A 26,900-nucleotide genomic window follows, 5' to 3' on the forward strand; every position below is an offset into this window, starting at 1 on the left:
AGCATTAGAAGGGCATAAGTATTTTGTAATAATCTTTATAAATCCTAATTTATCAGGCCTTGCAGCTTAATAGTAACTAATCCATTCACAAAAGGCCCTGGCATAGCTTTCTAGCATGGGAACAGTCAGTCCTTGAGACAACCTCCATCAAAGGAAGGGAATGAAATGATTTTGCGCAGCCTGCACTGTAAAGGTTAGGTCTGGTTCGATGTAGCACATAGGAGGGATTAATCATAGAAAACATCCAGATGTCAAGATACCACAGAGCAAAAGAAAAGCAAACTGGACAACCAGACTGTCAGCTATGTGAGACAAACATTTTAAAATGCTTATAACACCTCTGCACACCGGAGTGAGATCTTCTTTCTGTTAAAACACTCTGTTTCACCATATTGTCTACAAAGCCAACGAAGCTGGTCTCTGATTTGGCATAGTCAATATGTAGCGCATTTTTTCGAATAAATTGCACACTGTAGCAGAGTTGGTGCCTGTCAATATGCCTCAGTGTGATCTATCACATCCATCATACTCCTCAGGGGATTCACTCTCCCCAGTCCCTGGGACAGGCATGACGTGCTTTTAGCCACAACACTGATGAAGGATAAAACATTAAGGCATTTTTCCCTGTTTTTCCATGATTAATACTCTGGTTGGTAGACTAAGGGTAAATATAGGGCCTCTCTGTTCCACAGCTGCTACCTTTGCAATTGCTTTCTCACCTCCAAAACAAAAGGTTTCTTAATCCCTGAGAAACAAAAAGAAGAAAATTCTAAAATAAAGAAAATAAAGTAAAGACACCCAGTGGTACAAAAGAACACAAGAACTAACAATTCAAACAATGCACCTTTTTCTTTAATTACCCTTAAAAATCAGAACACATCTTTCTTTATCTATTGATTATTCATTACATCTATTTATGTTTTTTTTAAATCATAGTGTACAACTTATTGTTTTTTTTATGTGTAATATGCTTTCAGCTTTCACAGTTTTATCAATGATTAATCATAAACAAGGCATTTCCAATTGTGTAAAAGCTATACAAGTGTTTGTTTTCTTATATTCATATGCTATAAACAGTATTACAACTCTTCCTCAAACAAAGCTAACATATGATCCCTCAAATAAACCTTAATTGTATTTGAAAAACAGGGTCTCAGATTAACTGTGTGTGTTCGTGTGTGTGATGAACTGTGCTTTGATGTAATCCATATGAAACAGAAGCACAGCATGCAAACGCTGCAAGCCATATGAAGAAAAATTAAATGAAGGAAAGGCTGGTTGACACACAGACAAATGCTGGCAAAGAGGTCTAAGGTGGAGCATAACCTCTTCAGAGCACACCTGAGCTGGCAAGCACCTTACAGCATCTATTATTTGATATCAGATTGGAATTAGTGAGATTAGTAGATGTCACAGGGCAGGACACAGTGAAATGTGAACATTGAGCCAGAGATCAATGCTTGGCATGCTTTCACTTGCTGGGAATAACCTAAGATAGGGAGGAGTTGATGGTGAGAGATGGCACATCTCTGTGTGAGTGTGGATGGATATGTAGATTAATAACACAATGTGTGGACTGACAGCCAGTCTCTCCATGGGATGCCATCTTTTGCACTGTCGCTCCCTGTCAAACATGGTTCACAAATGTTCTTGTACTTTGCTCACGTACACACATTTCACGTGCAGGGGGTCTTTGAATGATCGCTGTTGGTCATATCAGAGCCATTTTTTCCTCACATGTCTTATACATTTTTGAAATTCTCCCCCTTTTTAAAAAAAAATGTTGTCCTTTGCTCCATTTGGCTTTAATAAAGGAGCAACAGAAAAGGCTGGAGGGTCTTTAGTGTGTGTTCATGGTGTTCATCTTTATCTTTATTCTAGAATACAGATTCCCCTTTTGCTTTCTAAAAAATATCATCTGCAGCTCATGTATACTCACTGGTCACGCAAGTAGGACACACGTGGAAGGTTGCATATCAGCATCTAAATTGTTAATGTCCTTGTAATACTGTACCCCTGACTCTGATGATGTTGACATAAATAAATCAGTTAAATGTGTGTGTAAGAGTCTTACATTTTATTCAGAAAAACTGCGTTGCTTTTGCTCAGTCTACACAAGTGCAGGAGAGTGCCTTTTTGTCACTACATTTTTCAAAGTGGATTTCACAGGAGAATTGACACTTGAGATAAAGTCTTGAGATGTTGGCTGGACGCTTCTCTGTGAAGTATGTCAGACTCTGATTCACAGTTATGACAGGATGTTAAAGTGTTCATTGGGATAGAAAGCTGTGACAATGCTGCCACCTGCTGCTGGGTGCTCTTGAATGAGCAGCATCCCTCATTTTTTTACTTTCTACTTTGTGGGGGAGACAGTGTTTTAAATTGACATCAACTTGGAGTCATTAAAAATGCATCTCCCCAACACAGAATCCTTTGTAGGCTAGTTTGTGTGGGTATATGTGTGTTAATCCATAATCTGGCCCTAACCATATTTTATCACAAATTGAATATTGTTTCATTCAGTAGGCCAAATACAAATGATCAAATATTATGGAGGAAATGGCATTCAGTCCTTTGTCGCATCTGATATATTTTTGTTTGGCATCATTTTAGACAGACACAAAAGCCATGCGTACTCTTTCAACACAGAGGAAATGTTTAGGGTGAATTCAAGGCAAGTAAAGCATTCATTTGATGCTGTTTTACCCAGTGAAGTACTTTTTCAGCCCCCCTGTCTGAGGCTCTCTCTCAAGATGCCAATCATGATTAATATAAAAGATTGCCATCTGTGTATCACCAGCATTCTGCATGATGGACAGAGGTACTTGAGACAAACATGCAGTACTGGTAGAACTCGCCCTTTTCCCATTTAATAGAGGCTGGCATTTTTATTGTTCTGAGTGCAGGGCAAAATTGCATAGATATGAAAAAAATGGTTTCTCTCTGGAGCTTGTTAAAAAAGCAATTATAGAAGCTTCACAATAGCCATTGTAAAGCATGTTCTCTTATTGGTGTCATGGCTTTCATTTACTCAATTTGTCCCAAATGTCATTGGTTTATGTGTGTCTGTGTGTACACGAAAGTGTGAGCGCAGCTAAAGGGGCAAGGAGACTGTGAGTAACAGATATGATGGGGGATTAATGTTTTATAAAAATCTATATCCATATTAAATTTTGCCTTTTATGCATACACTGAAGAGATTTTACTATGGTGCTGTGCATTACACAGGGAGTTAGAATTGTTTCCTATGACTTTAAAATTGAGATTGTTGTTGATATGCATGTACACTGTTTCAGAAAAGTTGTAACATGGTCACTAAATTTGACTATTTCAGTGTGCCCTTTTGGAGGAGGCAGAGTTATCGTATACATTTTAGTATATGTGTTAGCATTGTTACTCTATGCCAATAACAATGCATGTATACACCATTTAGGACTATTGTATCTAGTTACAGCCTGACAGAGCCTGTAGCACAGCTGGGTGTTCTTTATCTGCTTTTGTGAGAGCTTACTGTTACAAATTTGAAACCTTATTTGTAACAAAGATATACAAGCTGTCAGCTCAATGCTAGTTATGTAAAAAATAACTTAGCTTACCTGTTGTACTTAAGACAAAATATGAAGTAATAGTTACACACATTATTCATTAATAATAGTCTCACAAGAACCTGGTACATAGCCAAAAAGAAATCTGTTCTCATGGACTAACAAATCAAATTCAGGGTAAAACCTATTGTAAGAATGAATGAAAATGAGAGAGACAGAGCCAGGATGGAAGGTGCTGTTTTAAAATATGATGCCAGCTCTCACAAAATGAATGCTTTGCTGAGAGAAGATGAACACTGATCATTAGTATGACAAGCTGCTTTAATTTTCAAAAGAAATGGCTGGCGTTATTCGCATTCATGCTTGTATTTGGATGACAATTCCTTTTCCTTCTTTTTCAGGTAAAGAGGAACCTGGTGATGAAGAGGAGTGTGACAATGGTAATGTAGCTCGACGGACCATTAAAACGTGTTCTCTGCTTCTTAGCTCTACCAGACAGACATCTTGATGTCATTTGTCATCAGAAATGGAATTTTCTATTCGCCCCTGTTCAATCTTCTCTACGCCCCTGTTCAGCCTTTCCATCCTGTATCCCACCTCTCCAGCAAAAAAAAAAGTTCTCTTATCACACAAGCTTGGAAGAAAGAAATCCTTCAATTATGTATGGTTTTAGAAGTGACATTCTTTCCCTCTTCTTTTTTTGTCACTTAATTTATGCATGTCTTTGTGGTTCCATTGCTCTCATACTGCAGTACAAAGACAAAGCTGCACAAAGAGATGGAATGAAAAGGCTTTTCGAGGTGATATCGAAAGCCATGTCAATTCATCTCCAGGCAGTAGCACTGAACCCAAATTTTTTTTCCACTCTCGTGAATTCCTTTTCTGTTTCTAGATGCGGGGCTAAATGAAGATGTAGAGATGGCGAGTCAAAACCCAGGTACAGTTTCAAGTCAAAACTCCAGCACCACCATTGGTGTGATTACACGTGATTGTCAGCGTGTGCAGATTGCCACTACTCTACACATCACTTACTGAGAAGGAAGAAGCACATTGAACTGGCTTTTATCTTGAAAGGAGGTGGAAATTGTTGAACCTTTGCGCAGCTTCTTTCTCTGGTTTTCACTTTAGCTCAGAGTTTAAAGCTCTAACATGGGCAGTCTCGTTAGCAACAGAGGAATAACTAAACAAAGCCTAAACAAAACTCTAAATCCATCTGTATAACACATCCTAAGACTAATGATGTGTTTTGTTGTGCTCCCACCAAGATCCGTAAGTGAACTGTAGGAGTATGTGTGTCGGTGTGTGTGCGTGTGTTACAAATTGGCAACCATTAACTTGGAGCCAGAGCGATTTCTCTTTTCCGAATATCCTCTATGCTGCTGGTATATAATTAAGATTCTGCATTTGCATACTAGCAGCAAGCAGTGCCTCATCGCTCTTCTGTTTTTGTTTTATTCAAATCCCATCCCATTGACAGTGATTTGACAGATAAAGCCTCTCTCAACATGAATTTTGTAGATATCCTATGAGCAAGTACAAGCAAATGCTGCCCTGGGATGTTATCCAAGACCTATTACTTTCTCATGAGACACAAACAGAGAGTTAGGAGCTAGGTAGACCAAAGATATACAGTTAAAAACAACACCTCTGGGATAATTCAGCAGAAAATGCAGCATTATATCATTCTTGGGCGTGTGCATTGCAGATCAAAACCAGACACTGTAGATCAATATGATGTTTAATTATATGTGGTCTTAGTTACTTTGTGAAGTAATGAATTTGTGCAGAGACTAAAATTAACCCAATTATGTACACAATATTATTCACATTTCACTTGCATTACTCCTCTTACACTTGTTTTGTTCTTTCATTACTAGTATTATATTTGAGCTCTAGGACTACATTGTTACCTTTAAACCACAAATGTCAAGTCCAACCAACCTACACTGACACTCTTTTAATACCATTCAGCAACAATGAGCATTAATAAAAAAAATTAAATAAAAAAAAGGGGGGGTTGAATTTAAACCATCCAATACAGCAGCAATTTCCTCAGAAAATGCTTACTTGTCAGATAGTTTTTCCTTACCATCACTTAACTTTCATTCAAACTGAAAATGAGCAGCGTGTTGGTGTGAAAATGTTTTTTAGGAGATTTCTGTCAGCAGTGATGAAGTTTGGGTTTGCTTTTTGTCACATGTTACAAGGATTTAATATGAAGGCTTTGACTTTCTGTGCCTGAGTTAATCATTTTCATTTTTGTGTGCTTCTAGATGAAAATCCACCTAAAGTGGAGCCAAATCAAGAACAGTGTGACGATGAACATGAAAACCAAGACAAAGGAGAAGACATAGACACAGACAAGAAAGATAACGGTGAAGAAAAAGGCAACGACAACAATGATGGTGAAGACAAAGGTATACTCCTAAGTGCAGATTTGGAGTGAAATAAAAAAGTAAAGCTCCACAGGCTTGAGTAGGCACCGCTTTCCACTGCACATCAGCTCTGCCTCAGCTCTGTTTTTGTTTTAACTGATAATCATGGAGAAGACATGACAATCTATGGTGAGAGATTTCATAGGACAGAAAATTAGTTACATGCCCCTTGTGTAGGATTTTCATCATAAGGAAATTAAATTTTCACTGAATACCCACTGAACAACTTTTTTTTCTCATTATTTGATTCAGCTGTACATGGGATGCATAGTTTAATTGGATAAAATAGTTCAACATCTTTTGGGGGACTTTAATGTGTCCCCCAATAGATTGTTTTTATCATTTCACACTAAACAGTGGGAATATTATGTGGCTCGTATTCAGTGGAGTATTACAGGTCAGACATGAACACCGTGTTCTATCAGTAGAGCCTTACAGTCCACAGCACATGCTCACACCAGGAAACACTAACAAAGGTGATCTGATTGAAAGCATGGCAGGTCAAGCTAGTTTTTCCTAACATGCGAGTGATTGTTCACAACACAAGACAACATGACACGAGTGTCAACAAAGACATGTCATGTGACTGCAACAAATATCACAGTATAGCTTCCTTTTTCCAGCAGAGGAAGAGCAAGCTGCTGCAAAGATGGAAGGTGACGACACAGCAAAGTCCACTATGGAGATGGAAGGTAAGATCTGATTTGCTTGGATTTGATTTGATTTGATTTGAATTGATTGAGAGTCTTTATGAGTGACTTTCTATCAATGTGATTTTCTTGTCCTGTTTGATGCATGTTTATATCGTTGTATTGGATTAGTATGGTCAGCCTTGTTTTTCTTTCTTGTTTGCTGGTAGTAACAATAGTTTCTCCTGGAATCAGTCTCAGCCCATCTAAAGTCTACTTCATCACCCATGTAATATCCCTCAGAGCGGGAAACACTGTAGGGAGCCTAAGGTGGCACAACACATCTCAGGGTGCCATGATGAAAAACAGCCAGTCAACAGATTCTATTAATGTTACTATTATAGCTATATACAATAGGTATTTTTCTTTTCTTGGAAGATTTCATCATGAAAGTGATTTATCAGTCATACAATTACCTGTATTTATGTTTTTCAAAGATGTGTTGAATGACCAGTTTCTGTCTTGGTTGTATTACACCCTGTATAAAATTTGTATTTGTCTTGTGAGGTAATGGCAAAAAAACATGGTTCTCCAGTGCCCAGTTTAGCAGTAAGATAGCATAGCAACTGTGCTGCCATTCAAAAGGGTTGTACCTTTTATTGTAAACAGGCCAGGAATGCTGTTTGTTACACTTCAGCACAAAAGAATTGTGCGACAGAGTGGCATAAAGTTAATTGTTTTGTTGTAAAAAGTTGTTCTTTTGTCAACAAATGACTTAAATAGTGTTGAATTTGATATATTTTTTTAGCTCTATATAGAGACATCTCAACACATCATCACATCTTATACAGACATCTCTCTCAGCTTAGCCCAAGCATATGTCTGCATTTACCCCTAATTTTTTTGTGGCTTCTCATATATTATTTGCACTCCCTTGAGCATTTAAGGTTCAAATTCTGAACCCCAGCCATCTCTTTACCACCACTGCACTAACACAAAGGTCTGAGTCACACTCTAACATCCATTTCTCTTTCTCTTAAACTGACATTCAATTAATTTTGAGTGAGAGTGAACATTCCTGATAGATATGAGATAGCCCTCTCCACCCTCCCAGAAAGTCAGAGGAATATATCCTACAAAGACTACAGGCTTTTCTTCACTGGAAAGTGTTACTGGAGCCTGTTGACTGTGTCTTGCCTGAGCCTGTCACTGTCTGTCACTGTCTTCTATATCATGAGCTGTGTGCTGTGTGGCAGGACTGTCAGGCTGTAAACAGTGGTGTCAGTCCTGATTGCAGGCAGATTGCATTTTGTATAGAGAAGTAGGGCCGTGGACAGACTGCAGACCTAAACTGTCTCAGATATTGAATCTCATGCAGGCCATTACAGCATGGCTTAGCCATGCGTAACCAGCTATTCACAGGACTAGACCAAATGATTCCAGAGCTGATACCTTTTATTAAAAATAATAACTGTAATCAAGCTGCCTACTCGTCGCCATAGAGGTTAAATGTGCCTCATTGAAATAAATAACAAAATGCATCACAATGATGGGAGAAATGGGTAAGGAATCAAGGTGAATATGAAGTTGCTGGACACATTGACACACATGCATTGGCCTCCTTATGAGTGTGTGACTTGTAGTACTTGCATTTTCACACACTTAAAGCTACAGTATTAATGATAGTATGTATAGATAGATAGATAGATAGATAGATAGATAGATAGATAGATAGATAGATAGATAGATAGATAGATAGATAGATAGATAGATAGATAGATAGATAGATAACAAGCAATTAGATAGACACAGAATTGGTCTTGAGGTCTTGGGGGGCCTCACACCCAGCCAGTTATAACCTTTGGGCATTGTGTGGTAAACACCAGCCAATAACAGCCTGCATTTTTTAAGGATAAAAACATCCGCTTGCTGTCCGCTTCATTCACTCTGTTTGAGCGATGAAGAAGACCAACACACGTAAACTAATTTAGCAGAACACAAACCCTCACATATAATTCAGCAATGCAGCAGCCACCCACACAGGTGTTCACTGGTGTGGGTGTGTTTATTTGTGCCTTCGAACAAAACCCCTTTGAATTCATTGACTGTTCTTAGTTTCTCTGGCTCATTGACTCATAGTGGAGGTGCCCAGTTTAAATGCTGTATTTGAAAATGTGATGAAAATATGTGACATATCTTCAATATGATATTTGTCCAAATGAGGACTGTTGCGTTTATCTTTCTTTCAAATTCTCAAGTGAATGTAAAGTGGTGAGTGGGTTAGTAGTCAATATAGACAACCAAAGAGCTAATGATTTCTTGTCTATGCGTGAGTAAAACATTTGGTATATTTGAACTCTTCAGAGATGTAACGTACTGCTCCTTCAACCACATTTTGATTCATCTCCAACATCAGTGCAGCAGCACAAACAACACTGCATTTAGATTCAATCAGACAGCTGCAAGCAAGGAGGCTGAAGTCAATATGCTTTTTACTGGATCAACTGTGTGTTGAAAAATGTACTTTAATGGAAAAAAAATGTTTACATGTGATCAAAGTACCGCTCAAAAATTGGACAATTATTGCAATAGCTGTAATTAGTCTTTATTTTAGCCCTATGAGAGCAGTCATTTTCTCTCTCTCTCAGCTTAGGTCCAGCATGTGTTTATCAGCTTATATCTGTCTTTACGTATACCCAATTTTCCTGTGGCTTCTTACTTCTCAAACATTGAAAATGCCACAATAGAAAGACACTGGGTGTTGCGCTATCGCAGCAGAACCTACAACAAAAGCTGATCTGGACCCCACAAAATTGTTCACAAATCACTATTTCTCGGTAAAACGTTTAATTATGTGGCCTTAGATCTTATTATATTATTAAAGAAAATGTCTTGGAATTCCTTGTTTTTTTATTGAGCATCTGTCTATTAATGTCATAAGTAAATTTTCAAACAATCAGATGAATCAAGCAGAGTAACTTAGAACTAGGAGGCACTATTAGTGATTTTGATTACATCTACAACATACTTTTAACTACAAGTGTCGGCTAATGATTAGTCTGAACCTTTGTGTTTTGTCCACAAACAAATAGTTGGGAACCTGGCAAGATGGATTTTCTTGTAATTGTGATGTTGCAAATTTCATAAGAATCCAGCTCCTTTGCAAAGAAAGTGGGTTACTCAGCAGTGGAAAAGGTGCTTGCTCGACCATCATCCCTACTTTAAAAACTGGTAAAACATCAGTCGATATGATGGTGTATTAAATACCACTATATCTTCACATAGGTAAACGTTCTTTGCTGGTGTATTGAGGCTTAAAACAATGTGTTTTGGAACATAAAGTGCCCTCTGTTGACCATTTAACCTTTGAACAAAGCCCTGCAAAGTAACAGTGTGTTTCTCCCTGCAAGAAAAAAGCTGAGCAAATACTGCATGGTTTACCTTTGCTAGGTAACATCCTCATAAAAGGATTTAGATACTCATTTTATGTCAAATCATCCAAATACTACATTAGTTTTCCTCATGTCAAGGTGAGATTGTCAGCTAAGACATCAAGATTTTAGAAATGAGCTCAAGTCATTGACAAATTAAAAACCGCAAAAAAGAGAGACAAATTTGAAAATTTGCTTTCTGATTTGTTGTTGGACTACTTATTCACATTGACTTGTATGTTTTTAATCAGTATTGACATACTCCAGCTGATACCGAACCAGCTACTCCACACCTAGGGTTGTGGATGCATCCATTTCATAATAACTTGCTTGGTACCTTCTTGTCCAACATTACCATAACAAGAGTCCTCACTGACTGACCTCATGCTGAAAATGTCACCCTGTAGTGATTGCACATTTGAGGATTTGCAATGGCAGACATGCCATTACTGTGTTCTCAAAAAAACACCCTTTATTTCCATTTGAACGTTTAAATCCATAGTTCTCAACAATGTCTGTTTGCACCCTGCTTTTTCCACACAACTTTGTTTTTCACATGTGGGAGTGTGTATCACAGCTAAGCAGCTCAGTCCCAGCTCAGTCACACTAAATAATATGGAGCTAAATGAGCCATGTTTGTGTTTTATTCCTTTTCACCGCTATCTTCACTATAATATGCAATCGTAATCATCTATACAGTCTGTATATACGCTCCCGCGTCTAAAACAAAATTCTTGGATACTGCACAAGTCATCTGCTGACGATTTTATCAAATCACACCATCTGTTGTTTACCTTGCAGGTTTGTTCGTACCTCATAAATATATAATTATTTCCAAGCATTTGGTTTCGATTGTTCCTAATTCTGCAACTTCAATATTACAGAACATGAAAACAAAAGTAATAATCTCAACAATATCTACCAATTATATTTTCTAAGTTTTCATCTATAGAATATCCCTGTGAAGGAGGCATATGTACGAAGGATGACAGAGATTCTGTATTTAAAGTCAGGATGCATGCTCCACTATATGAATCACGGGGATTAGATATCACCCTGCATAGGCAATGAGATTCTTTGCCTGATAGTTTGGATGTTATAAAGGCTCTCTAAATTGAATCAGAATCCAAGCAGCCTAAATGTATGAATATTCATAATCTACTTTAAAATGAAAACAGAGGCTACATTGTTATTCTGTTTGGAATATCTATTCTGCAAGCCTTCTTTTTGTGACTTGTGAGAGTGGGCAGCTGCTTCATTGAGTTCAGTACAACACCATAAATTAAAATAAGACTGCCTAAAGCTAGGGATAAATAAATCTGAGCTGTGAACAGATATTGTTTTTCCTTCATGCAGTGTGATTTTCGTAGAGGAGTCAATAGCTATTGTCTTAGCTCCAAAGGTAAGATTTAACAGCTGCAAAGATTTAATGCCAAATCAGCAGCTCATCCTTCTTCCCCGTCAAGTTTTTAGGAGGTTTCACCTATAAAGCATTTGCATCACTTGCAGAGCATGGAAACCCAATTAAAGGACTGTGTCTGGTTAGTGACAGTTTTCTACACTTCCAATCAGTTCATTATATGCCTGTTATCAACAAAGCTGTTTTCAAATATGACTAAAATATAAGATTGTTCCTGTGATTCTTCCTGTGCTCAATATTTTCCTTTTTATCTTCAATATGCAAGTGTTCCTTTTTCTTTCTGCCTTTGATAAAGCTGCCCTCTGGTATAGGTTGACTATGAAATAAACGTAGCTCCTTTACTATTAGAAGAATGCGAGGTAGATAAGCAACTAATGGACAGAATGGACATTATTGTCAGTTATACTGTCACAACATCTGCAGCATCAACAAAAAGACTACAAAAAACAGTTTACAGTAGTGATGGTGAAAAGGCATACAACAAAAGATCATCATGCCCAAATATCTGCCATTGATACTGTATCACGGCAATAAAACCACTCATTGTATGTTTTCTTTTTTATTATATTGATATTTCATTTTTTATTATTATGGCTCTCGACGGTACATCACAGCTCCCCTCATGAAAAGCCAGACAGAGAAACACTTCAGTGGAGATGGACAGACTTTGCAGACCATTACAAAAATCTAAGTCTCAACAGAGCTGAGACAAGCTACCATAACATGAGCTGACATTCAGGCGCCGTTTACACATACCCGGGTATTTTGAAAAACGCATATTTTCTAACCTTCGTTTGCAAAAAAAACTAGGTGCACACAGCCCCGTTTTTTAAAAAAAACACGTCTACATTGATCCGGAGAAATACGCTATCAGGAGCTGTTAAATTACGCCAAGCCTGACGGTGGCAGTGTTAGAACAATGAGAATTCCACACAAGCCAATCAGAAGCCTAATAGAGAACCGCTGACAGGAAGAACTTCCGGATCCTTTTCAAGAAGAAAATATTGCGCTAGGCTCATGTGTGTGGACTCATAGCGAGACTGAGCTACTTTTAGACGTTGCGCTGGACTATAAAACTGCTAAAGCCGTGAAAAATGTCTTTGTTGTTCAATACATTGTATGACTGTAATTTTCAAAATCACACAAGCGAGTATAGCTCTCAACAACAGAAATGCTGCTAGTATCTCCATGCTTGCTAGATAAACAATGGACGGAGAGAATGGCGTTCTCACGCTAGCATCCTGCCAACATGGCGGATAGGGGCGGGGCTCTGTACTATGACGACAACTCCGCATTCCATTCTGAAAACTCCGTTTTCGTCTCTTTCAACCAGTTTACACACAAACGCTAAACGGAGTTTTTAAAAAATCTCCACTTTTGCCGGAGTTTTTTTTTAGCTTCGTTTTCGGAGGAAAAAACTCCGTTTGTGTATAAACGAAAGGCACAAACGAAGGGAAAGGTCTTTGTTTTTCAAAATACCCGGGTATGTGTAAACGGCACCTCACTCTGCTCCTCTCTCCTTTGATATGTGGTGTTAAAAACCTCAAATCAACTCCACTTCATCATCACTGTCCGAGTTGCCATTTGTTTATTGTCATTTGATTGTCTTCGTTCTGTGGATTTTTATCTTCAAATGCTTTTTTATTTTGTTTCCCTGACCTGGTGGTCAGGGTGTGTTGCACACACAGTATTGATGGCTCTGACTGTGGGTGAGTGCGCGACAACTGCTCAAAGCTCAAAGTATGTGAAGCTCTGAGCTGAAAGCCCAGCAGAATCCACAAGTGCCATATGGTGTGCAGCCATGTGCTCATAATACCTTAGTTTTTTGCCCTCTAAGATACACAAACAATAAACTAATGCTCTAGAATAGAGGCACAAATCCCCTTTTAACAACTGTCCTGGGAATTGATTCTAGTCTCTTTGTTATGTTATTTAGGGAATATTATTGATTTTTATGTATTTAACTTCCTCCGAGAAACGGCTTGAATGTAACAGAACAGCAAGCTGACACAAAAGGTTCTTCGACAGCTTTGCCACTGACAAAGGTGCACACCATCACCACACAAGGAACCCGTATGGTTTCTCTCTACTGTAAAAGAATGAACAAAAAACAGTGGGATTTCTTTTTAATCCACTGCAAATCAAAGGGTGTTTTTGTCTTTTCGTCTTTTTGGCTACTTGAATAATTTATTGAATTCACTGGTATGTTCCACTTTGAATTAGTTATTGCTGAAATGCACTTTGCATTTATGCTTGCTTGTCTGCAGTAGTGAAAAGGATTTCACGCTCAACTTAATTGGTTGTTTTGTGCCCTTTTGTCTTGGTCTTTTGTGAGCAATGGGGTACTGGCGATGTAAATCTAATTCAGGGGAGAAACGAACACTTCCTGTAGCGAGGAGATGTCGGCACACGATTAACTTTTGGCATAATACTGCATTCTGTAACACTTTGTGACTCCTTAGGGAGCAGGCTGCCACCGGCTGAAGACACTGGGCTATGCTTCTAATGCTGACTGTGAGCGTAAAGTAATAGCTACACCAGTCACAGCCATGCTGAGACACTGTGCCTTAGTGCCATGAGCGGACACCCACAATCTGATCATTGTCCGTAATAGTGCAGCTTTTATAGCTGAATTTCATGTGGCTTTTCCCCCTCAGTCTTGAACTCCATTTCACCCTTTGAGCCATTTCTTTGACTTGCATCGATAATTTTCAGCCACACAGTTACTGTATTATCCAGTCTCCTGTTGATTTTATGAGTACAATTGGTAATATTTTATTGCTGTCTGTTTAGAGATGGAATGAATATACAAAATGTGTGGTTTGCTATGTACCTCGTTTTCAGGATGACTTTGATCAATTTGTATACCACATAAAAAAATACATAAAGTAATATTTTTGTTACTTTTAACACATAAGAGATCGTTTGCCACATTTCTGACAATGGTGGCTAATGCCACTCATCTGGCATTATAGAATAGAATAGAATAGAAATATACTTTATTCATCCCCCAATGGGGGAAATTCAAAATCTCAAGAAGAAGAAAAACAAAAACTACAAGGGTCATTACTGCTCCATCATAAATCTTTGAATTCAGAATTAAACAAGTGTAACATATTATATAGAATATATCTCATTTAACAGTTTAACCAGCACATAGTAACGTTGCTTTCTGTTTTGCAAACACTGCCAACATAGCCATCTTATCAATGAGAGCACATCACAATACAATTATAGTTACAATCAACAGTGTGAAGCATTTATACTTCAAAGTAAGAAAATGTACCAGAATATGAAAAAAAATGCAAACAGCATAAAGTAATGTTTTCAGTAAGACTGAACAGGGATGAACACGGATGGTACTGGCTTGTTGTTACCATGGTGACTAATGAAGTTCCCGGCTGGACAGACAGTGATGTCGAGCTTGATTTTTTTTCCCCTTTCTTTGTTTGTTTAAACACTCTTTTGCAATTCATATATTATTCGAAATGGCCCCCTCCATCTCCATTTCATAATGTCTTTCTTTTGATGAGAAACACAGGATTCTGGTCACTTAGCTGCTGAGATTAGACCAACAATGTGTATACCGTCCATTATGTTGGTCACCTCTGGCCCAGAAGCCCGCTTCAAAGGGATGGAGCTGCATCTAACGGGATACTAGGGACACACTTCTCTGTTCTGCTTTGAAGCCCCTCTTTTGATCAGCTCTCTTCTCCTGTCTCTACACACAGTTTGGTACACAATAATGGCAAATGAACCAATTCTGAGTACAGGCAGAATTTGTCAGCCAGCAACAAATGTGCTTTTGAAAAGTCTGAAACATAATTTAGTCACAGACACACCCGAGTATAAAACACACACAGACAGAAAATACATTGTTTGAGTGATGTGTATTTTCTGTATGGCTTGCCTGAGGAAGATTTGATGGTAGAGCTACTTCAGTTAGAAATAAACCAAGGAAAGATACAGACAACAGCGTTCTTTGACACTCAGATATGGCAGCTGGGATTTTAAGCCCTCGTACTTTTGGATTTAAAAAATCAGTGTATGCTTGACCCACTAGTGTTTTTAAAATATTGAACCTATTTCTCAAAAACTCCATTCAGACTACAAAAACAGAACAATAACTTTCAAATATCCATCCATCCATCCATTTTCTATACCCGCTGAATCTGTCAGTCGGGTCGCTGGAGCCTTTCCCAGCGGTCATCGGGCGAGAGGCGGGTACACCATCACAGGGCCACACAGAGACAAATGAGACAAACAACCACACACACGCTCACACTCACTCCTAAGGACAATTTTAGAGACACCAATTAACCTAACATGCATGTTTTTGAACAGTTACACAGGGAGAACATGCAAACTCCACACAGAAAGGCCCCAGCCAGGAGTTGAACCTGGAACCTTCTTGTTGTGAGGCGACGGTGCTAACCACCACCACACCACTGTGCAGCCCTAACTTGCAGCTAGTGCAACTGATTTTGTTTGATTTGGGGTTTTTTTTGGCTTGCTGCTTGTCAAAAAAAATCACAGTTGGTAAATTTGCGTAAATGGGTCACTTTTCAAATGCATTACTTACAGTTTTTACAAAATGATATGAGATTGCTATGATTAAAAGGTCACTTTCAAATACATCACAGAAAATGGCACAGCTCTGTGAGTAGAAAAAGAAGAACATAGAGTGTGACTTCATTAAAGGCTGATGCAAAGTCTTAATTGTCTACACTTAAGATCTCCATCATTCCCAATCTCCACCATGGACACATATACATGGTTCTTCGGTTAGGCGATCGATCAGGCTGCTCTCTCTGTGACCTTTCGCTAATAGACCGCTGCTCTGTTAGGGTTCTTTGTTATGCTGCAGTCTAGACACACACTTTGATTGTATTGACTAGTCCAATCCATGATCTACTGTGAAAAACCTTGAGCTGCCCAAAAAAAGATATCACTTCATAACTGCAAATCAATGCATAACTGCAAAGCTGCCAGTGTCCGGTAACACACAAACATCAATGTATTCCTCTGCAAATATGCTGGCTTCACATCCTCCTCAGCTGTGGTGTGTCCCATTTTAATGTATCACAGTTGTTAGCCACATCACCTAGTGTCAGATTTGCCACTCTCTCTGCAACAATCTGTGCCTTGATATAGCAAACCACAAAAGGTATTGAAAACAGCATTGGGCAGCTGCTTGCAGCAGGCCCTCTAGCAGTGCAAGGGGAGTCTAAAGAATATGTAAAGTACTTCAGAGAGTGATGGGAGAGGAGCAGGCCACCAATGACAGCAGGTTTAGCAGGTATGTAGGTCACACAGGGGGAGGCCTCTTTTGCATTATTACCTTCCATGTCTATTTTTGTGTTGTCTTCTTCTCTCACTTCTTCACTTAATAAGTTAGTCAGTTACTCCTTTCATCTCTGTGTATCTCAGTGCTATGGCTCTTTTTTATCTCCTGCTTTCTGACAGACCACAGTGACACCATCTCACACTACCTGCATAAAGTTGGGAACAAGAAATGACTTAAAAGATCTAGTCTCTGTTTCTCATAGGGCACAGTCTTGTGGTCTCGCCAATGGTCATTTTTCCTTTATTTTTGGCAGCATTTGTTGTCAGCTATACCCTGTTTCTCTCCTTCTATCCCACACTTCACTCTAATCATCTTCCCTTTTCTACAAGTAGTGGCTTTACCCCAAAGCAGATGGTGTCCTGTTCTCTTTTCACTCATTCAGAGTACTTCGTGTTTTTTCTCATCTTGTCAGGCATGGCCCAGGTCTGTGTAATGAGCTTGGGCCTTTTCAGTCTGTTTAGAGGACCCTGACCCAACTTGGAGCCGCCCCACCACCGCCACCACTGCAAGGTTACCCAAACCCACAGGGGAGCACAATGCTACTTAGTGTCCACAACCCCTTGGCCTTTTCTTAGGAAGAAGAAAGACAGAATATTAATGAAGACTCTTGGCTTTTCTGGAGAGGGGCGGTCACAGTGTTTACTGAACAGGCTTGTTTTCGTCTCCCTAGCCCTGCAGGTCACAGCTCAGTGCTCTTTAATTGGCTCAGATTGTCAGACAGTGTTCTATCTCAGAGGAAAGAAAACTCTGGCTATCAAATGCTGCCCCCCCTGCTTACAAAATCCTTTTTCCTCACTGTTTTGAGAGAGGCAGCTCAGGCAGTTAAGCTATTTCCACAAGCCTGCACTACAAATTTAACATTAACATATGAAAATGGGCTGCTTTCCACATTTACCAGCTCATTAGTTCTTTTGGTTGGGCACTTGTTGAGGTCCACCCACTCTTGTTTTGCTTGAGCTGGGATATCTTTGATTATCTTTGTAGTAGGCGTATCAGGCCCAAAGCTATTAGTCCATGTAAAGTTCAATGAGGGGCTCTTTGATACTTGTTTAATAAACATGGCCAAATACAGACAAGATCTGAGTCCTTCATAGACCACCCAGTTTACATTCTGAAATTAGTCTTTCGCTAATCTCCTGAAAGAAATGGAGCTTCAGCAGATACTGGTACTGACCCTGATATTATCCTACCTTATTTTCTCAGGATGAATTGCTGTTGAGAAACCAAGCCCCCCCCCAGTTGCTTTATAAAATGCACAAAAAAAAATGAAAAATTCAGTGAATGGAAAACAGAAATACTGTACACATTCAGTGAAAGAGATTCAGTCAGTAAACGGATCTTTTACCAAACATAAAAAAGTTGGAGACTGATGGTTTTCAGTAGTTCCTACACTGAGATTCTGGTGGGTTATGTTCTTTGTTTGAGTGCGAGCAGCTGGACACCTGTGTGATCTCCCAGAGATCAGACCTCCAAGACCTGTTCAAACACGGCACACCAGCCGGCCACACCACGGTTTGGAGATCAAATACACTGGAGAAATTCTCCTGGGGAACTGACACTGCAGGGCACAGACACCTCTACAACCTCCATACCTCCATCGATTCTTTTTTCCCTCCATTCTTCCACCGCTCCAGAAGAGGAGTTGAATAAAAGTCAGTGAAATGTCCTGTGGCTGAGGGACAAAGAGAACCCCCTGTTCTGCCCAAGGCTCTTGTCTGGAACATTAAGCAGAGCCGGTTCCCAAGCCGCTGTGTGAGTGACCCTCAGGGACTGCCTCCATTGTGGGCTGACTGAGCTGGAATGGAAAGACCATTAAAAGAACTGCTGGCGATTGTGACAAATACTCTTTGATTACGATGAGAAATAACGAGGGAGCTTATCACACAGAAGCTACAGCTAATCAAAAGTCTGTTAATTATTCATATAGTACTTTAAAATCTTCACCTTCCATTGCTGTCCAGTTCAAATATATTTTCTACGATGACTGAATATTGTGCTGCAGTACACTATTGCTGACCAACAAAACGCTAACTACCTCTTGTCTAATAAATGAATGGAAGGTGGGGGTTGTAATTTTCTGCTTGTCTGCATACAAGGGTGACTTATGCCCAACTCTCGTCCTTCCCCTCCCTTCTCCTCTTTGTGGAAATATTAGCACGTTCGTATTTTCCTATCCTCCATTTTGATGGGATTTCTCTTCAGGATGTTTTAGATAACCTATAAAAATGTTTTTGATTCTAAAATGTTTGCAAACACTTTCAATGATTTTCAAAAATGCTTGACCTCTGTTCTCTACTAAATGAATCTGTGTTGATCTCTGTATCTCCATAACGTGATGATATCAAGACAGATCACAGTGAAAGTCTCACTTTTGATGGGTTTGCCTCCATGAAGCAATGTAGACCAGTTTACAGTCTTCAGAAAATTCTATATTTATTCTGTATATAAATATTTATAGAAAGGGTCCCAGCTTTAAGAAACATCAATGTAACATCCTCCCTGTTTCCTGCTGAGGAGTTCAACTCAGTCTGCTGTTTTTCTCTTCTCTCTCTGGCCTCTGCGTCTTGTGTGTCTCCTTCACCAGAACCTTGACAGAAGCCCAGTTTTTCCCTCTCTCCCCCATCTTGTTTATGTATTTACCGCAGAACTCTCCTATCCTTTTCTAAATGATAGCCCCTCAACTCTCAGAACACAGAAGCCATATTAGAGAGCAAGACAGAACAATGTTTCTGCTCCCTGGAAGCTTCAGGCATGCAGAGGGAGGGGAGGCTGGGGCCACTATCAACAGAAATTCAGTTTTTTTGCTTTGTTTTGATGATATTAGAGGAGGAGGATGCTACCTTAGCACTGAGATGATATTGTTATTACCTGGGAGGCAGAAAGTAAGAAGCATTTGAAATGAGGCCAGTGCTTAAGTGAGCTCCTTTCACAACACTCAAGTTATGCTAGCTCGTATTATGATGATGCCTCCCATCAAAAGGTAAACAAATGAGGGCCGACACTGTAATTGCGTCATCCATCCCTCTCGTCTGCAGTCTTTTAGTTCCAGTGGTGTCTGCATGAGGAGGCATTCATTCCAAAGAGTTTTAGATTAAACACAGATTAAATGTATTTTTGCTATAGATAGCTGTCTTTAGACAAATTGACACAAAGGGAAAGCTCTGTTACCCACAAGGTTTCTTTCTATGTGCCTTCAAGAGCCTCATAGCCTGGCATGTGCAACCAGAGCTGCAAATTACAACCAGGAACCTCCTTTCCTCCAAGTGATTCAGTGTCGTCGGTGACTACAGACTTGTAGCTATGAATATACAAAACAATGACATCCTTTTGAATTTCACCCCTTCTTCTATCATGCCTAAGCAGTCGTATTTGTATACATTATTACAAGACTGCCTGGGGAGAGCAGTTATATTTATGGTGTGTTTTGTTTGGGTGAATGTCGTTGCAAAGAAAGAAATGTGGAGGTTTGTTCAGGGAGTAATGATGAAGGAGTTGTGAGACTACAGAGGTAACAAGCAGGATAGAAGGGGAGAAGGATGTTTGTAGAGGAGGATCTCAGGCTACCTTACAGTGATAGGAGTCGGTAATTCCTTTTGCTTGAGTCTCTCTCCTATCTTGCCTTTGTTTTTATCTTTTTGTGAAGTTTAACTCTTTAGGAAGGCACTGAAATTCCAGGCATGAAAGATAAAGCATCGAGATAAAGTATGAGGCTGTTCTGATACTCTTTGTCTTCTGGTCTGAGAATGATCTAAGGAAAAAAATAATAATTTGTTACCTTTTTTACTTTAAACAACAAGCAATTTAATCTTGGTCAGTGAATGAACTGACTTTAAAGATAGATGACATCAATATGTGCTCTTATTTACAGATTTATCTGAGATTAACACTGGCACCAGCAATGGAGGTGAGTAGAAATCATGGTCGTCAACATGAAATTCATTCCTGTTTACTCAGACATACTACCTGCTGTCGGCTACCCACATGCTCTCCATCTTTTCCTGCATCTTACTCACCTACAATCATAACACATCATAGTGCATATTAACATTCTAGATATATATTAGATGCACTTGAACCTCAGTCATAACATACATCAGAAGCCAGTGGTGTGATATATATATGTATGTATATATATATATATATATATATACATAGTCTTGTGAAGGTTTAGAAAAATTAAATTCTGAGATGCTAACATCGAGCTCAGTCCTTACATCAGACAGTTCTTGTTAGTGACAAGGTAACTATAAAATCTCTCAGCTTGAGTCACAAGCTTGCCAAAGCAGAGACAATGGATGATGGGCAGCAGATTGCTGGGTTTTCATTGCTTGCACTCTTTTTTTTTAAACTGATCTTCTCTTCTCTAGAGGAGATGAAAGACTCTTTTGAGGGCTCAGAAGAACCTGATTCCACTCTACCCAAAGGTAAGGACATGGAGGAAGCACTCACATTTTCTCAGAGGCTTAGCCCATCTACATCTCTATTTTTAAGTGGAATCTTATTAGTGTCCACAGCTGCTAAATTAAAATTCACCTCTTTCTGAGAATCTTCAGCTCTGTGCAGCCAAGTGTTACCCTGTTTCACCCTCCTTGTCTGTGATTTTCCCCCGTCTGTCTTCATCTTCTTGTCTCTGTGGGGTCAGACAGCAGGCAGGCAGTTTGTTCATGCTCCTCCAGGGCCAAATGCATTTGTAAATCTACTCTAACCATTTCAGGTCTACAACTATAACCCTGATATTTTGCTATATAAGTGTCAGCACGTCTTTGGAGATTGAGTGTGATGAATTACCTGCAAACTCAACCATCAGACATTTAATAAATCAGCTGTGCAATGCATATTATTTTAACATACAGCCACCACAGACTGTAGGGACAATAATCGTGCCAATAAATCATATTTGATAAGGATACTACTCTGTTGTTATTCTCAGGTCTCTATTGAGGTGTAGGGGTAATAAGACGGCACGTAATTTGAATGTTGAAGACATCTATAGAGAGTGCTTTGAATTTCTATGACTGCAATTGTTCTATAGAGTTGTTCAGCCAAAAAACAAATTAAAATTTGGGCAAAGCAGAGTTTCTGGGTGGAAAAAAATTCATTAAGCAACTGCTATGAACAGATTGTTGGGGTTGGATAAATAGGACAAACTAGCAGTGTATGAAATAAGTTGGCAGGGAGACACAGGTTGGTTTAGAAAGGAGAAAGCTTAAACAACGCCTGACAAAGTGCCAGGGCTGAAAAAGCTTGTTGTCGAACAACCGTGAGTATCCAAGTGTGATTAGGGAGTTGGTCAGCACATAGTGTGCTTTTGAATTAGCGAGAGCACGACATTAAAGCTGCAGTCTGCAACTCTTTTTCAAGCATAATGCCTGGAACTGTCCGGGGATTCTGAAAGTAGTACATTAAATACCTCAATACAAAAAAAAATGAGTTCTCTAGGTCCCCTATATGTCCCGCTAGGTCCCTCCAAAGCCAGCAGGTTTGTTTACAAAATTGCAGACCGGACCGGTAAAAGGTAACCAATCAGGTTTACGAGCTGGGCTCTGCTGCCTGTCAATCACCGATTGTGCACGCGCGATACAAGGTAGGCTCGTCCCCACGCTTATTTATCTAGACTATTGAACTTCATTATGGGCTAGTCTACTTACTGTGTCTTCCATGATCGCAAATGACAGGTGAGTTGATGAATGAGGAGTCGTGTACGCGGATCTGGCGTGCACGTAGACGTGCACGAGTTCTCATGTGTTTTGATGGGGCGGGACAGGAAGTTGAATAACTTTTTATTTTTCGGTTAAAAAATAAGCATTTCTTGCATTTTGCGACTACGGAGGTCACCGTTTTCAACTTCAAGCGTTCTGATAGATCATGTAAACTCTTAAAATGCCAAAAATTAGGACTTTACGTATGACAACAACAAATCCTGCAGACTGCAGCTTTAAAGAATAACAAAGGTCTGCCCTCTGTCCCGAACATAGCTAATAGGCAATGGGTTATTTTATTTTCACAAAAGATTCATGTTATCCTTTAGTAGAAAAATAGATGGGCCTTTGTGTCTGTATGTCATCTGTCTTTAACAAATCATTTCTTGTTCATCAAGGAGCAAAAACTGACTAAAGTGGTTCAGTAGAGCATATTTATCATTGCTCTTAACTTGGATTTACAGAGTAGTGCAATAACTTTAATTTCATAAACATTCCTCTTAGCAAAAGGGATTGTTGAAGATGGCATCTGGGTGAACACAAATTACACTTAGATGCCATTTATTTTGTACGGCTGCGCAGTCTAATGCAAGCCTACACAGCAACTAGCTACCATCACATCCGTCTCCACAAAAATCAGAATGTTTCATTTCTGTTGACATTTTAGGAGGTAAATAAGTCCTATTTTTGGCTCTTTTGCTTTCATTTGACAACTGACACTGTACAGGAGTGGTACCAATGAATCCAACTGGAAAAAGAATGTGATTATATGGTATTTACTGGAGTATTGACTACAGTATTTGGTGACTAGAACCCCTTAAAGGAGATGTTTAGTAAAGATGTTCATGATTTAGATATTCACAAAAAGTCCATATGTGTACAAATACAGTATTGCGTAAAAGTCTTGAGCCACCCCTCATGTCTTTATCTTTTGGCATCCAAGCGGCCAGACTTTCTTGTAATCTTTTTAAAATGAGTACATACTTGAGCAATAGTTCTCCAAAGCTTTTCTTTAGACATTGGCTACTTTTGCACTCATTTTCAGAATTACACTGTTATGTTGAATATCTCCATGTTTTTCATGTGCCCATTTTAAACCTGAATTTTCCCTTTAACATGTGATTTAACATAGTAAAATGATACGCTTCATACTTGTAGGAAAAAGCATCTTTTTAAACAACATGCAACAATATTACAAATTGACACTTTTATACACTAAAGTTCAGTTTTGGAACTTCAGTTTCAGAACATTTGAAACTATGTCCAAATATCATCCCTTTAACTTTCAGTTTCAGTAGTTAGTTAGACAACAAGGCAAACATCATTTCTCTTGTGTCCATTCTGAAAATAGCAGTCACATTTATTCTAATTCTACAACCAAACATTATTACATAATGTGATCTAGGGATGATCCAGTCAATGAATTATTTATGCGTTTTTGTCTAAAAAAAAAAAAATGAAAGAAAATAGCCACAATTCACATCCAAATCTCTCATCAAATAAGAGCAAAAGTAAAAGATTCTCAGTTTAAGATGACTCATGATGGCAAAATGCTGCAAAACCACATCATCTAATTTATTGGGCATCATGACAGAGTCACACAGAGTTAAATAAACCAGTAATAGGACACAGTATTTAGCTGTAAGTGTTAAAGCGTTCTTACATCCTATATTTGTTTTTGTTTTTTTATCCAGACCCTGCTGAGAAGAAAGAATGACCGACCAAGGGAAAAACAGTCAACCTCATCTGACAGCCAGTAAACTGTGCGAAGGCCAACCACACTGGTGTCAGAATGCCCCATGTCAGTATGGGCTCTGACACTGGCCCAGGACATCCAGTTACTCACAAGATACTCACATTCCCACCTTTACTTAGCGCCCCCCCCCCCCCCCCCCCCCACACACTTTGTTCGGAAACCATTCATTCCTGAAGTATGTATGTACTGTATGTATATGTATGTATGTACAAAACCTTACTATAGGACTTTAACATATCAGCCAGAAAAGATGAGCCATACCTCACTGTGTGTTAAGAGTCATACATAATTTTGCCAGCAGGGTGCAATGAGATAAACCAGGTTTAAATCTCTTTATCTGATAAAACCCACTGTGAGAGCACGATGAAGCTGTCAGAGGACAACAGCCACAGCTCCTACATGTTGAATTTCCAGGCTGGATGACGTTAAACATCGACCATGCTTTAGTTCCTACAATTCAAACACCATAGATAGTCGTTATGGCATTAAACTGTTTAACATACTTCATTTAAGGCTGTTTGGAGAGCAACACACCAACACTCGCCCTATGTCCTCACACATTGCTGCAGCATCAAGTCAAATTAGCCAAAAGCTGTCAGGCAATATGCCACAGATCACTAACCCAAATGAGGATGTGAGTTTCTCTTGACAAATCAATCAATGCTTTTTTTTTTCCTTCCTTATTTCTTTTCCATTTCCAGTGCATGCCAGAAAATTGCTTTGAATTTCACTAACATAAACGAGAACTGCAGTCTTCTTCGCTTTTGCTTGTCTCCTTTTCAGATTGTCTATAATTGTATGGAAGAAATCTGCCTTATTTCATATCAAACTACAAAATCACAATCGCAGACCTTAGGATGGTCCAAGTCTGAACTCATGGTTGTATATTGCTTGCAGATGATTAGTATTTTTAAGTACATCAGCTAATGGCTAACACCTGTTGTTAGTCATTTCTTGCTTTTTTTCCCTTTGTTGATTTCAAAAAATGGTTTGGGTTTCTTTTAATTGTTGCTGATGATTCATTGATTATTTTCAGTGGTGCCATACTAAAGATCAGATAAATTACAGGTCTATGAAATGATGCCTTCATACTTTGATGTTTGCTTTGCTAAACTGTAACAGAAACAACTAATAAAGTTTAAAGTGGAAGCCAAGTGTCAGCTTACCTCCTTGTGCGTCTTGTTTTTACATCTGTCATACCATACACAGTATATATTTCATTCCAATAGCAGCCAGTAAAGTTGCTTTTCCCGCAGTCATGTGTGAAATTAAACAAATGTAACAGAGAAATCTGTCGTGTGTCTCTGGGTAGACAGAAACAATTAGTCTGTCCTGTGATCTCCAGCATGTTCGCACTCTGGCCCTCAGGCTTTATCTTCTATCAAATGAGACAAAATATCTGGCATACCATCTAACCCCAAGAGCCCACCCACCCTCTGTGATACTCACTAATGGCTGGAGAACTCACAAGATGTTTGTTATCAAAGAGTCAGCAGCTCATCAGAGCAGAACCCCTCTATTAAATCACACCCGGCATCTGCAACTAACGTGTAACCGAAACAACTTTTCAAATCTTTGGAAAATACATTCATAATTCTAAAAGCCTCACGTCATGGGTGGAAATATAGACTGTACATATTTCAACAACTGAGCGCTGTGCGAAGCTGTTCCAGAAACGATATCAACAAACAAGCTTTGCAATGTGAACCACCACACTATTTCAGAGAAACACAATCTCACCTGTTCCCTCTTTATCAAACAGAAGTGGACAAAAAGGAATTGACTTTGCTTAATAATCCATGTGGAAGGAAGAGTTAGAAAAGATACCAAGTTTGACTGAGGATGACACAGGCTGCTGCTGTGAGCCTGAGGGGAGACGGCTTCATCAGCTGACACCCAAATTGAACTTTAAAGTCAAAGCTACTCTTTCGCTCCAAGCACATTCCTCGTCTGCCATTAATGCAAAGTTTTCAGCCAGCTGGATTTATTATTCATCTTCTTCTTCCACCCCTTCTTCAGTACATTAATAAAACTATGACATAACAATGTAGTTTTCACAACACAATTTCTTTTTCTTTGTCAAACCCTGCAGCACACACAACACAACTTATTGGCAACTAATGTAACCTTGAGGAGTGACAGGGAGCAGGTTGGATTAAACCACTCCACATCCACTGATTTATCCTTCTCAACCTTTTTACTCCAGCCATAGCCGTCTTTGTCAAAAGCAGCATTCAGCAATTAATCAAGTTTTTTTTTTTTTTTTTTTCTATTTTTGGCTCTTTTGCTTTCATTTGACAGCTGACACTGTACAGGAGTGGTACCAATGAATCCAACTGGAAAAAGAATGTGATTATTTGGTATTTACTGGAGTATTGACTACAGTATTTGGTGACTAGAACCCCTTAAAATGTTCATGCCAGTACAGGAAAAACAAAAGCCACCGTCAATGTTTTTCTCCTGCTGGATTAGTTGTTTAGTTTCTTACCATTTTTGGAAAACATAATTGCAAAAAGAAACAACAAAATCAAAAAGCACCAACAACAGGTTTCTCATCTGTTGGTGTGAAAAGCCATTTAAAAACACGTTTCAGCTCACTGTAACAGCTACCATGTTTGTGTTCCATTAACTTGTCACA

General features: G+C 39.0%; 1 protein-coding gene across 2 annotated transcripts in view; it reads left to right on the forward strand.

The window, feature by feature from the left end:
* macrod2 (mono-ADP ribosylhydrolase 2) overlaps nucleotides 1-25,411 on the forward strand; it is a 432,443-nt gene extending 407,032 nt beyond the window's left edge. Inside the window, exons 12-18 of one of the 2 annotated variants that reach the window (XM_075476803.1) lie at nucleotides 3,947-3,985; nucleotides 4,438-4,482; nucleotides 5,819-5,962; nucleotides 6,604-6,672; nucleotides 20,676-20,711; nucleotides 21,175-21,231; nucleotides 24,201-25,411. In XM_075476803.1, coding sequence (XP_075332918.1) covers nucleotides 3,947-3,985; nucleotides 4,438-4,482; nucleotides 5,819-5,962; nucleotides 6,604-6,672; nucleotides 20,676-20,711; nucleotides 21,175-21,231; nucleotides 24,201-24,223 — 413 coding nt within the window. In that variant the 3' untranslated portion in view covers nucleotides 24,224-25,411. The remainder of the gene's footprint in view (nucleotides 1-3,946; nucleotides 3,986-4,437; nucleotides 4,483-5,818; nucleotides 5,963-6,603; nucleotides 6,673-20,675; nucleotides 20,712-21,174; nucleotides 21,232-24,200) is intronic. The other variant, XM_075476812.1, reaches the window with a different exon arrangement.
* Nucleotides 25,412-26,900: the final 1,489 nt, after the last annotated feature.

This window comes from Odontesthes bonariensis, chromosome 2 (assembly GCF_027942865.1).
Source record: "Odontesthes bonariensis isolate fOdoBon6 chromosome 2, fOdoBon6.hap1, whole genome shotgun sequence".
Taxonomy (NCBI): Eukaryota; Metazoa; Chordata; class Actinopteri; order Atheriniformes; family Atherinopsidae; genus Odontesthes; species Odontesthes bonariensis.